Below are 13,193 nucleotides of genomic sequence, written 5' to 3'. Positions count from 1 at the left end.
AGTTTTATAAGATATCTATTTGTCCATCAAAACATGAGTTGATAAAGAATTATGTTATTTGCACACAATGAAGTACTATCTACCATAGAAAGGGGTTAATATAGTTTATAGGTGGGAAAATGGCTGTACCTTGAGATAATAATGTTAAGTAAAATAAATTACACACAAATTTACACATCACATGTAATCTCTTATATGAGAAACTCAATGTATAAATAATTTAAAGAGAAAAATAAAAAAAAATATTAAGATAGGAGATTAGGGCATGGCAAAGCAGGCTGAAGAAGTAGGTCTGACCTGTTAATTACAAAATCCTAGAGCACATGCACAGAATGTTTCACAAAGCCCCGCACATGGGATTTCTCATGTGAACTTGAGTAAATTTTCTTCCACAGGGAGGCTTAGACCTGATGTCAGCCCAATGAGTGGATGACCAAAAGAATGTTCTACCTGTAGATTTTGCCACTATATTCTTTCTTGCATGGATGATCTGCACTCATCTTATAAGGTATGCATCTTTTCCTACTTTTACTTGGTCCAAACTTGTTCTGAAGAACCTGTTTATTTTTGTGCCTACAGTAAAATTTGTGACTGTTTGCACTTCTTTTGATCAAATCCTTCTCAAGACAGGAAAAACCTGAAACCACATCTGGAAAAGAATTCAGCACCCAAAATCTGGTAACTTTTTTGGACAGTCAGGAAGGAGACCAGGTAAGAGACTTTGGGCAAATTTTTTAATTTCTGTCTAAAAGGCTAAAAAGGTTTGGCTGTTGTTCTTGTTGTTTTCTCCTCATCTCTCTCTTGTAGGCTGGGGAACTTGGAAGACTTGGCATTGTGTTAGGACTTCTTTCCTGTTTCCTAGCATTTGGGGTTGAGGGACTGCATGGCCTTTGTTTTGTTTTGTTTTGTTTTGTTTTGTTTTGTTTGGTGGGGGGAATTGTTTGTTTTTTATTCCAGATGTAGGATACCTACAGGCTTGTGTGAAATTTATTTTCCCATTTCTTTCTTTCTCACTTTAGGTCATTCATTGTGGATACTAACAAAGAGGCAGACATCCTATTATTAACCCACTGAAGAAAAGGTCATTATGCATCTCTGATCTTATATTTCTGTTCTCTGTGCTATTTTGCCCATATCTCTCACACTTTTGGGAAAAGTAATTGTGATAACTTTAGTAGCCTGCCTGCATAGTCACTTACTCCAGTTTACTCCTTTATTTGTTCAAAGTCTAGTCTGAACTTTAGGCTATTCCATGGTAATTTCTTTCTCAAACTGATGTATTATTTTGGTTAACTATCTTCTCCTGTCATGAGAAAGGCCAACATTTTGGGTGAGTCATGTGAGACCTTCCATGTTTGATTTCAAGTGTTCTCATGGCCACCAGAAAAGCCCACCCTTGCAGAAATGAGATGTCTCTCCTTACAAGAAACATGTGAGCTTCTTTCCCTCTTTTCTTTTAAATTAGGCTAAATTCTTTATTTGTTTTTTCTAAAATGCAGCTAATTAGATAACATATGCCTGTTGGCCTGAGCAAAACAAAAGAACATGGAGTAAAGCTCAGCTCAAGTAACTGTAAGTAATTCTTAGGATTTTTAAAGTTCTGTTTTCTTTAAAAATATGTTTCCACCTCTATTGCCAAAAATTTTACTATATCAGTAAATGCAAGAGATATGTCTTAAATGGCTCCATACTACCTAAGTAGAGCCATTGAGGTGCTCAAAATGTCTAATGGAGTCCTGAAATACTATTTATCAAATAGCTTCACTCTATTTAACAGAATCATTAACTGACTCAACAGTGGTAAGTGAATCATGGTGTTCAGGGGAGTATTTCTTTCTTATATCATGGGAATTTCAAAGGACAAGGTATAGCCATTGCTATAGTTTTTGTCTAGACATCTCGCCAAACCACCATACCATCATGTGGTGGGGCTTTTTAGAACTACTACTTGAATCTAGAGTTTGTGATTGGTTATGGTCCAATGTTAGGATTAAGGATGGGAGTGCTATACCCACCCTGGGAAGTTAGGCTGCATACAATATAAGAGACAGAAAGAGGCTTGTTCTCTCTCACTCCTCCCTTATTACGTTGTTATCTTCTACTGCCATAAATTGTTCCTCTGACATGTGCCACCCTGCCTTGGTGCCAGCCAACTATGGACTGGAACTTTTCTACACACTGTGAGTTAAAAAAAAAAAACCTTTCCTGATTTAACTTTTAGTGTTGGGTATTTTGTCCCAGAAATGAGGAAAAAGTAACTAAGTCAGAAATTGGTTCAAGAGAAGTGAGGTCACTGCTCTGACTATACCTGAATATGTGTTCAGGAGGCTTTGGGTATGACTTGTGAAGAGTTTGGAAAATTTTGGAGATAGTGGTTGAAAAAGTACAGCTGGAATGCCTTAGGCTGCACTATAAGGGGGATTATGGTCAGAGCTCAGAAGAGGGGAAGGCTGATAGAATCGAAATCATACTAGTAAATACTAGGCTCTGGAGATTTCTACTGGAAAGGACTGCATTGGTTGTTGGACTCCAGAAGATGTATGTTATGGCTTGGCAGAAAGATTGCATGTATTTTGCTCATGTCTAGAAACTTTGTCTGACACTAGATTAAGTGTAGACTAATTAATCTGGTAGAAGAAATGTATAAGCAGTCTAATGTTGAAGCACTGCAATGGCTATTTTGGGGAGATTTTAGCCAGATTTATGTTGAGAATTAAGAACAAAGAGGAGAGCAGAATAATTTAAATTATTTTGTGTTTGGCCAAAAAGTAAAGCTGTGGACTGCAAAGGTAGAGCAGAGATCTTGATTGCTGATAAGGAACAGCCTGAGGACATCTCATGAAACAACAGGATACCACCCTTCGTAGCCTCAAAAGTGTTAAAGTGAAAGACTTTGCTCTGAGAAGAATGTCACAAAGCACCATGTCCCAGAATGGTGACAGCCTTGAGATTTGTTTCTTAGAATTAGATTCAGAGTGTTCAGTGAACAAGGCACTGTATATGTACAGCAAAGAGGGAGGGAAGCCTGGTTACTGTTCCAGCTGGCAGCAGACCTTGACATCATTCATGTGTCACTGGTTTTAGGTACATGCAGAATGCAAGATTCGTGAGATCAGGAGCGCTTCCACCCATATTTTAAAGAAGAGAGATCAGGCATTGTGCTGCTGTGAGGGCTCTGTATAAAGCTGTGAGTTTGAAGATGAAAGTATGGTTTAAAACTCCAGAAGTTTGTAGAAGCCAAGAATGTGGATCATTTGAGGAAAACTGCAAGGAGGGAGCATAGGTAACCCAAGAAAGAAGTCAATGGAATAACCATGGGTAGTGCTACAGGGGCAGGGCCACCCAAAATGTTTGGAGCTCATATCTTGCCTCACATTGCTTCAGATGTTGCACATGAAATTACATGACTTAACGTGCCCTGCTGGATTTTGGACTTACTTTGATCCCATTCCTTTGAATCCTCATATGAGTATCTCTTGGAGTGGAATTGTCTGTCTCATGCCATTGAATGTTGGAAGTGTTTAACTTTCTTTTCATTTGTGCAAGGGATTATAGCTAAAATTTTCCCTAAAATCTAAGAGGAGACTTTGGAATTGAACTTTTTAGCAATGTTGAAACTATTAGGACTTTGACAACTTTCAGAGACAGACTAAATGCCTTTTGAATAAATGACTTTTGAATAAAGGGATGTGCATGCATATTTAGGGGAACAGGGGCAAGTATTATGTGTGTAGATGTTCCCGGAAAGTCTCATACCATCATGGAGGTGGGGTTTTTTTTTCAGAGTTGTTTTGATCTAGAATTGGTGATTGATTCATGGTCCAATGTTGGGATTAAGGATGTGAGTGCTATACTCACTCCAGGGTGGTTAGCCTGCAGAAAATATAAGGCACAGAAAGAGACTTTTCCTCTCTCTCTCCACTCTCTTGCTGCTTTTACTTTCTTCCACAACCATGAACTGTTGCCCCTCTGCCAAGTGTCACCCTGCCTTGGAACCAACTGATTATGGACTGAAACCTCTGCAAAACATGAATTAAATAAACCTTTCACCCTTTAGCTTTGGTTGTTTGGTATTTTTGTCCCAGCAATAAGAAAAAATGTTCCTAAGACAGCAATCAAGTGATTCAAATCCCTCTCCTGAAGGAGTTAGTAAGCTCCAATATGGAGACAAAACTTCATTAGTAAGAATTTATTCTATGATTTTATTAAAAATTCCAGTATTTTCACAGAGATATCTAACTAGGAAATACTGAAGTCGTATAAGGGATGCTTTGTGGGCTTAAATTAAGTCTTCTTCTTTCGCATGAGTTGTCATCATAAGGCTCCACAGCTCAAAATGATGCTTCTATAAAAGATGCCTGCATCATCCTAGCTTTGGACAGACAGGTCTGTCTAGTAAATACTTGTGTCTTATTAGAGATGGTTTGTGAGCTCATTAGGTCTCTTCCTTCTGCATGGCATGCCATTTTAAGGACACCAGATCTAGTTCTCAGGCTCTGTAAGTCCCAAGATGAGGCATGGGAAACAATATGAACCACTCACTGCAGAGTCTACAAAATTTGCCAATAGGGTCTATTTTTGATCAGTGGGAAAGTCTGGCCTCTGCCAATTTAAAAAAGGAATAGCTTACCTACTATTGCCATGTGGTTTCCGTTCACTATGAAGTATGAAATGGCAAGAGATTGGTATAGGATGACAGTTTAAACTATGAAATTATTTTTCAATTAATTTTTTTTTTGCTTAATGCACAGGGGGGATTGAAATGTCTTATGCTTAGACTTTGACCTTTGTTGGAATATTTAGGAATTACTCCTTTTTTTTTGTGATACTGGGGATTGAACTCATGACCTTGAGCTTGCCAGGCAGATGCTTATGCCACTGACCTAAATCCTTGGCCCCAAATTACTCCAATTTTGCTAATAAATATCTTCTCTGCCAGGGAGCAGAACACTGTAAGGTAATTAGAAACTCATGGTGAAACATTTGGTCTTCAAAGTGCCATGACAAATGAGGGGTAAAGAATCTCTGAAAAGAGGTTCTCCTGACCCCAACTATGATTATAGATCTATAGGAGGGATTTTCAGAGGGGTTTCAGTACAGATTTTGTGAAACTGTAACCCAGGAAAATCCCAGAAACTATGGGGAAGTGATCACATTTTTGGATCCCCTTTCATTTCTCATGACTATATGAGTCTCTATCATCTACTTAATGAAAAAGAAAAGTTCAGATGGAACCTCAAGACAGTTATGACACAATTGCTGTGTTCAATACTCAGACTATGAGGGAGGGCCAGAAACAAAAAGCTAGAATTACAGCTGCTACAATTGTCAATGCTTTAATCTTATCCAAATTGTTTAAGGAAAAACCCAAGGACAATTAAGTGTAAGAAGTCTGGACACTGGGCACTTGAATGCACCAAACTACTGCCTCAGCCTTGGTCTGAGTGTCACACAGACAGCGTACCTGTCTCATGGCATTGGAGAGTTGAGTTGTCCCAGCTCCTGGAAAGAGGACAGGCCAAACAAAACCCTCATTTCCTGCTCTCAAGTTGCCAAAGGGACTCTCCAGTGTCCCTGTCCATGAACATCACTATTCCCTGTGAGTAACTCTATTCCTAACATTATTTCCTGGGTAACTCTAGATGTTATAGGTTAGCCAATTCAATTGCTTTATTCAGTTGTTACTTCCTTCTCTCCAAATCCCTTCTATAGATTGATAGTCATAGTTGGAGTTAAGGGAACTTCTTGTCAGAGAGTCTTTACTCTTGATTTGACATGTCATTTTGAAGATCAATTGTTTAACCATGAGTTTCTAATTGCTCCACAGTGTTCTACTCCTTTGCAGATAAGAAATTTACTAGCAAATTTGGGATAATTCTCAAATTCTGGCAAAGGTCAAAAGGTATTTTACCTGTTGGAACTATGCCAGGTCTCTTTGACCTAGTTAGCTGACAGGCAGATCCTTCTGAATAGTATACAGAAATGAAATATCTGATTTAAGAAACCCCTTTTTCTTCTACATATCAAAAAAGAGGAACTATTAGAGGTGTCTTGATCCAAAGGCTAGGACAAGAACTCTGCCCAGTGGCATACTGTACAAAAAATTGGATGGAGTTGCTGCTGGTTAGCCCCCATGCTGGTTAGCTGTAGCAGCTACAGCTGTACTAACAGAGGAGCTGTAAAAATAACTTTAGGACAGAAACTGGAAATCCTGATTCCTAATGAGGTCAGAGTGGCTCTTTGAGACCAAAGAATATATTTGTAGTTAACGGGGTCATGGCTTGCCAAGTATCAGGCTATATTCTTAGATATTATTATAAAAACTGGCACTACTTCAATCCTGTGTCTCTGATGCCTACAGGACTAGAAGATAGCCATTCTTATAAATAAGTGATCTCTCTGATCTAGGTAAGCATGCAGGACATCAGGGATCTGTCACTTCCTGACGCTGAAGAGGGTGTCTCACTCATTGAAGTAGTTTTGTCCAAGAAAGACATAAAAAAGCATGTTAGGCAGTCGCCAGTTCATAACAGATCATTGAGGCCAACTTCCTTTAGGAATCTTTATTCTAAAAAAGCAGAATTTAAATCGCTTACTTGGGCATTGATATTGGGAAAAGGTAAGAAGCTCCAAATATGACTTTCTGGTGTTATATGTCCATGCAGCAATCTATAAAGAAGGAGTTTACTGATTAATAAGCAATCATCTTAAAACTAGTAGGAAATTCTTTAAGTCTTAGAGGTAGTCAGTCTTCCCAAGAAGGTCATTTTCATTCATTGCAGGGGCTCCCAAAGAAACATGTCTAAAATCTCCTTGGGAAATCAAAGGCTAATAGGGAAAGAAAAAGGAAAACTCTACAGCCTTTCAAACCCTAACCTTATTCCCAGTTACTGATAAATTATGCTGGTCTTTCCTCAAGGGACATAGTGACAAACTATAAAAATCCTACAGGTAAATGGTCACTAGAATTTTCACAGGACTAACCAGAATGCAATTCTTGAGAATCTTTGGAAGCCCAGAGGTACCTCTTTGGGAACAAGACTCCAGTATTGCTCTGGCTGTATACAAGCAGAGTCAATGTTAACTTTAATTCACCACAGTTTAAATGGGGACCTGTACTGAGGATTCTGTGTTTAATTAGATCCCTTATATGCAAATTATTGTTAAGTCTATAGTCCTCAACCTTTTGACAATTTATCTAACCTATCTCTTTGCCACACTTTGTGCGGTACAAGAAGCATGGAAATCAGATCTCCTCTTCATAATTACATTCTACATTCCTCAAGCAATAGTAGTTACTTTCATTCTTCCATCAAACACATAGCTCAATAGTCATTCTTCTCCCATTGTGTAGATTTTTTTTCTTCAACTCAGCCATTGAGACACAATACTCCAAGGTAGTTGGAGAACACACAATACCCAGTAGGTAGAATCTACAGTCCCTTCCAGTTAGAATAAGTTATTGAAGACATTCACTTCTTGAGCACTTCATAAAAAAATTATGCACATATGTTTCTATCAGGGAAATGAGGCAGAAGATTTGGGTGTGGCAAAGTTGCCTGGGGAAGTAGGTCTGACTTATTAATTACAAAATCTCAGGGCATATATGCAGGGTAGGTCCAAAATTCCTGCATGTGGACTTCTCATGAGAACTCAAGCTCATTTTCGATAGAATTGTTTAGACCTAATAGCATATGAAGTGGATGATTAAAATAAAGGATGGCCTGCATTAAGTTTTTGCCACTATGTTTTCTCTCACATGGATGGCCTACCCTCACAAAATAAAGTGACTTCTTTTTCTACTTTACTTGGCCCAAACTCATTCTTTAGAGCCTGTTTATTTTCATACCTTTAGTAAAATTTCCTACCATTAGTACTTGTCTTGACCAACTTTTTGCTAAGGACAGGAGGAACCTAGAAACAACTTCAAGAAGCAGAAACCAGCACCCAATATATGATAACAATAGATTATTGAATTAGAAGGATAGATATATTTCAAATGTGACAGGGACAAAGAGATGGAAGGAAAGAGTGGAGTGGAAGGTGAAGGGAAAGTAAAAACAAATTAAGATGTGTTATGTACTTGTGCCAACTTCCCCTGATGAATGTAATCATTATGTACTGCAAATATGTAGTAATAAAAGATCTCAAAAATAAAAAATAAAAAAGTTTCAATTTAAGGACATAATCTAAGTTACCCAAATCATCCAGATCTGCACTCTCTAGGATCTTTTATACTTCTTTTCTTCTAGTCTTATCATATGTAAAATCCCTTAAATATTATTTAGTTTTGTTGAAATATAAAAGCAGAAACACCTTAATTAGAAAAATATATTCCAAGTTTCAAAGACTGTTTACAGCCAAAACACTTCAGATCACCCACCCTAAAAAAAAGACTAAGTCTTGCCTTTCTTGTGTGAAATTGGCCATCCTTTCACCTATAAAATAAGTCATTATCCTTTTACCTATGGGTGTGCCATTAATTTTCTCCTGTAAAAAGCAAGAGTGAACATTTACAGATTCACAAATGACACAGATTTCCATTCCTAGAATGTTACTTGGTTTTGTGGTTCTGAAGTCTCCTTCTATAGGTAGTTTCTAGGTTCTTTTAGTCCGAAACAAGGTGACAAGGTTTTATGTTTACTAAATTTAGGAAAAGAAACATGCTCTTCAGAGTGAATTTGGGCCACATCAAAGTAGAAAAACATGTATAGCCTGTAAAATAAGAGTGGACTGCTGTGGAAGAACACAGCACAGAATTCATTGCAACTTTCCTTTTATATTTCCTATTTCTTAGGCAGACATCTGTCTAGGCCATCCTATTTAAAACCTGTTTGAGTTCTTAGGAGAAGAATTGAAGTTAGTGCTCTCTAGATGGTTCCATGTGCAAGGCTTTGAGAACTGTTTGGTGCATTTGTTCTAGGACAATGGTGGTGAATTTATTGCATACGTGCTACAGCAAGCACGCAGAACCCTCTCTGTGAGCATAGGAGCCAAGTAACTTCAGAATGGCCTTATAAGCCACTGAGTGTCACATAGCAGCACATCAAATGCAAAATTTATCTTTCAGTAGAAAGCTCTTTGTACCATTATAAGTTATGTTATTTTGTTTTTTTTTAAAGATGTTAAGATATGAGCTGAGTTTTTCTAAACTATAACCTCAGTATTCAGGTTTAATTGTAGCATTGGCATTTTATGATCAACAACTGGGTTTTGCAGTTTGGGTACTTACTTTCTAAAAGGTTGGCCATCATTGTCCTAGGACTTTACAATTAACAAATCATTTGCATTTCCTCAGTCCATATGTCACCCTGTACTCCTGTGTCAAGGACATATAAATATTCCAACCTCTATGTTATGTCTCTCTCTTGAGGTCCTACATTCTATATTCTTTGAGTATGTACTTCAAATTATACCTAATAAAACATTGCCATCTGCCTCTTAAAATATTCCACAATATCACAAACTTTTGCAAATTGTTTTCAGTTTAACTTGTTTATAAACATCAGAGAAATACAGGTAATTATGGTCAAATAGATGATGTTAGAAAGCTTTGTGCAAAATTAGTCCAGTTATTGACGATATATAATTCTTCTGATCAAATCTCTTGCCATGAATGAGTCATGGAAGTATAGTTCACATTGAGACAATCAGAAACTAAAACAAGCAAATCTTTGGTATTTGAAATTGACCAAGTATGTTCGTTATTTTGAAAGCTCATGGGGGAAATAACATGCTATTTTAATCCAAAGAACTATTTATATTTTCATATAAGGTGCTCTCTAAATCCAAACTAAGAAGTGAAACTGTCATTTATTAGAATAGTAGTGAATGTGTGCATACATACTCTCATACACACAAGCTTTAAATTTTGCATAAAGCAAAAATAAACAAATGAAACTGGTGACCAAAAGTTAACTTAACATTTGTCTTATCAACAAGTTTCAATATTATTTCACTATCATTACTCCAAAGATTTCAGCCAGACATAAACTAATATAGAAAAAGTTACCCTAATATAAGCAAAAACATTTTATAATTAACCAACTTGCTAATGTCAACATTATTTGATAAAAGAGGTAATCTACATTTTGTTATAAGTAAATAAATGGAAGTATCATAACTGTCTAAATGATTTCAAAGGTTATCATAGCAAAACTATTTTTCCATTATACAAATATGTATGTATATGTACACAAACACCTATGCATACAAATACAGGCACATCTTTTTAAATTTTGTATAACTAATGTATACAGCATGATGTTTTGATATATAAGGAGTGACCAAAATATATGGTGAATTTAAAATTTATTACGGTTAAAGACACGTTGCTCTTAAACTGCCTCAAAATACTCCTCATTGTCTTAAACACACCTATTTCATCATTCTTGCCACTTTCTGAACCAGTTATCAAGATCCTATTCTGTAAGTATCCTTAAAGTTATGATTTAAAATACTATAAATGCTATTGCTATGTGTCAACCAATTGAAAGATAGGCTTATTGTAATATTATAGTATGTCCTCATAACTTATTAACTAGTTTTGCATTCTGCAGACTTCATGAACACACAAGGTAAACATTTTAAATCAGTTCAGTATATGTAGGTAGCTATGAGTGCGACTAGAGACACTGACAAAAGTGGATTTCTAGAACTATGCCAGAAAGTGGCAAGAAAGATGGGATAATTGTTTTCAAAGTAAAGGAGAGTACTTTCAGAAGGATTAATGACAGTGTATCTTTTACTGTAATACATTTTAAAAACTAACATTCACCATCTTTTATCTCAAGTAATGTATACATTGTGAAATCATTACTTTTGTCAAGAAAATTAACATATATATGCTCTCATCTAGTTATTTATCTGTTATTTTTTGGGACAAAATACCTGAAATCTACATTCTTAGGCAATGTTAAGTGTACAATAGACATTATTAACTATAGTCATCATGTGGTACATGAAATCACTTCACCGATGTATTCTACGTGGCTATAACATTGCATATATATATATGTAAAATTTTGACCTAGATCTCATTATTTCCCTCAGCCTGCCAACAGTTACCACCATTCTACTTTCTGTTGTGATATATTTGACACATTAAAGATTCCACATGTACACTATAAGTGAAACCAAGATGTATTCAGATAGTTACATGATACTAGTTGAAAACCCCTACTTTGAAATCCTAAATCTTCAATATTCCAAAACCTAAAACGTTTTGAGTGCCAACATGATGCCATAACAAGAAACTCTACATTTGCAATCATAAAATGGGCCACATTAAAAATGCAGTTGCACTACAATATTGTGTAAAATTACTGCAGGGTATGTGTACAAGATGTGTATGAAACATAAATCAATTTCATATTTAGTCATGGGTCCCTTCACCAAGATATCTCATTCTACATATGTAAATATACCAAATTCTGAAAATGCTTGAAGTTTGAAACACTTCGGGTCTAAAGCATTTCAGGAAAGGCATACTCAACTTATTAATGGTAAATTCTCCAAGGTTTTCTCAAGAGCAACAGTAAGTAGAATTTTGCCATAGATTTTTTTATAGTTCATCACATTTATTGTTGAGAGGCATCTTAATGGTATTACATTCCATTCTATACTTCTGAAAATTACTTCCTAAATCTTTCTATTAGGTTAGAGTACTCCAGGTTTATCTATTGCACTCCAAGAACTATTATTTTATATTTTCCCATACTTCAGATTTAAAACTCACATGTACAAACTATTGGACTTTAAGAGCCATAAAAATCTCATGATACCATCACTCACTTATGCATAATTTTGTTTAAATGGTATTCTGGATAAACTCCAAAATGATTTCATTTCAAAATTTCAATACAGTCTCATTCCGAAAGGTGTTTTAACTTACATAGAACTTTTCCATGTGAGTTATCAATATCCCAGAGTGTATCCATTACATACTTTTTGAAATTTATACTAGTAATCAATGATACATGAGAGTTAATAAACGTTCAAACAGACATAAAATACCCAGGCAACAATTAGGTACTTGATCTCTAAATTTGTTAGGGAACCACAAATCCAAAATGGCTAATTTTGCATACTTCCCAAAAGGATAAATTGGACTCTTGGGATATTGATACCACTCTTTTGAGATTTTCCATTTTCGTTTTAGGGATGGGCCATTCGCTCCCACCCACTGAAATTAAAAATAAAATCACTAAGATTAAAAACACTCCAGGGAAATATCTTTCTTAGCATAAAATCGTCTCCCTACTCTTGAGTCATCCCGTTATTCCTTTCCCTCTGAGTCATTAACCTCTGAGTCTTTCACCCACACTGAATCTTCTATTAATCCCCCATATCATTGTATATACTCAATAAATAGTGGCTAGTTTGGGGTATCTTTATCTCTGCCCATCCTGAGACACTGACCTCCCCATCCCCCTTTATGTATTACTAAATTTGTCTCTGTTTCTTATTTTATCCTTTTGCCATGCCCCTCATACAGGCAGTTGAGGATGTTTCTCTGGTCCCAAATATAAATTAATGATTCATCATATAAATTTCATTTAGTGTACCATTAATAAGATTATCAAATATTTAATCTGAGCCAATTCCAAATTCAAAGCAACTTGACTCTCTGAACAAGATTCTTTCTTCTCAAACCAAATTATACTAAAATCTTATTTGCCACACTTTTAGAACCAGTACCTACCTGTAACTTTTAGTTCAGTTGTACGTCTTACCACTTTCCCTTCATATTTAAGTTCACATGTGTAATTTCCTCCATCTTCTTCTTGAACTTCCTGGATTAGAAGAGCATTTCCCTTCTGTATTATTATGCTTCTCCACATTTTTGGCTTGCATTCCTACAAAGAATATTTTTGCAGGTAAGTGATAAATGAACATTTACATCACTGTCTCACTACTGGCAGATCAGAAATTTCACTTTTCTTGATATATCCCTTTAGTTTTCAAAATGCAGCTAAGGAGTTAAATAAATGTCCAACAACATCAAAAGTATATATTATTGTGTCTAATACAAGTGTCATAACTTTCATATAAAGAAACATTTTAAAGGCTTAACCCTAAAAGAATACTTTAGAAGCATTGTGTGAAAATAGAAAAGCATACAAGCTCCCCAAATGTGAAAGAGATACAGTAGAAACTTAGAAGTTCCTGAATCTTATAACAATGTCCTAGCT

The 13,193-nt window shown here is 35.9% G+C and overlaps 1 protein-coding gene across 1 annotated transcript in view; it reads right to left on the bottom strand.

The window, feature by feature from the left end:
• Il1rapl2 (interleukin 1 receptor accessory protein like 2) overlaps positions 1–13,193 on the bottom strand; it is a 1,287,414-nt gene that overhangs the window by 548,427 nt on the left and 725,794 nt on the right. The window contains exon 5 of the mRNA XM_063246234.1: positions 12,704–12,857. Coding sequence (XP_063102304.1) covers positions 12,704–12,857 — 154 coding nt within the window. The remainder of the gene's footprint in view (positions 1–12,703; positions 12,858–13,193) is intronic.

Source organism: Cavia porcellus, unplaced genomic scaffold, assembly GCF_034190915.1.
Source record: "Cavia porcellus strain 051 isolate PalLab524CR breed Dunkin Hartley unplaced genomic scaffold, mCavPor4.1 scaffold_3, whole genome shotgun sequence".
Classification (NCBI taxonomy): domain Eukaryota; kingdom Metazoa; phylum Chordata; class Mammalia; order Rodentia; family Caviidae; genus Cavia; species Cavia porcellus.
The sequence above is the reverse complement of the archived record's forward strand: the minus strand, read 5'-3'. Positions and strand labels throughout refer to the sequence as shown.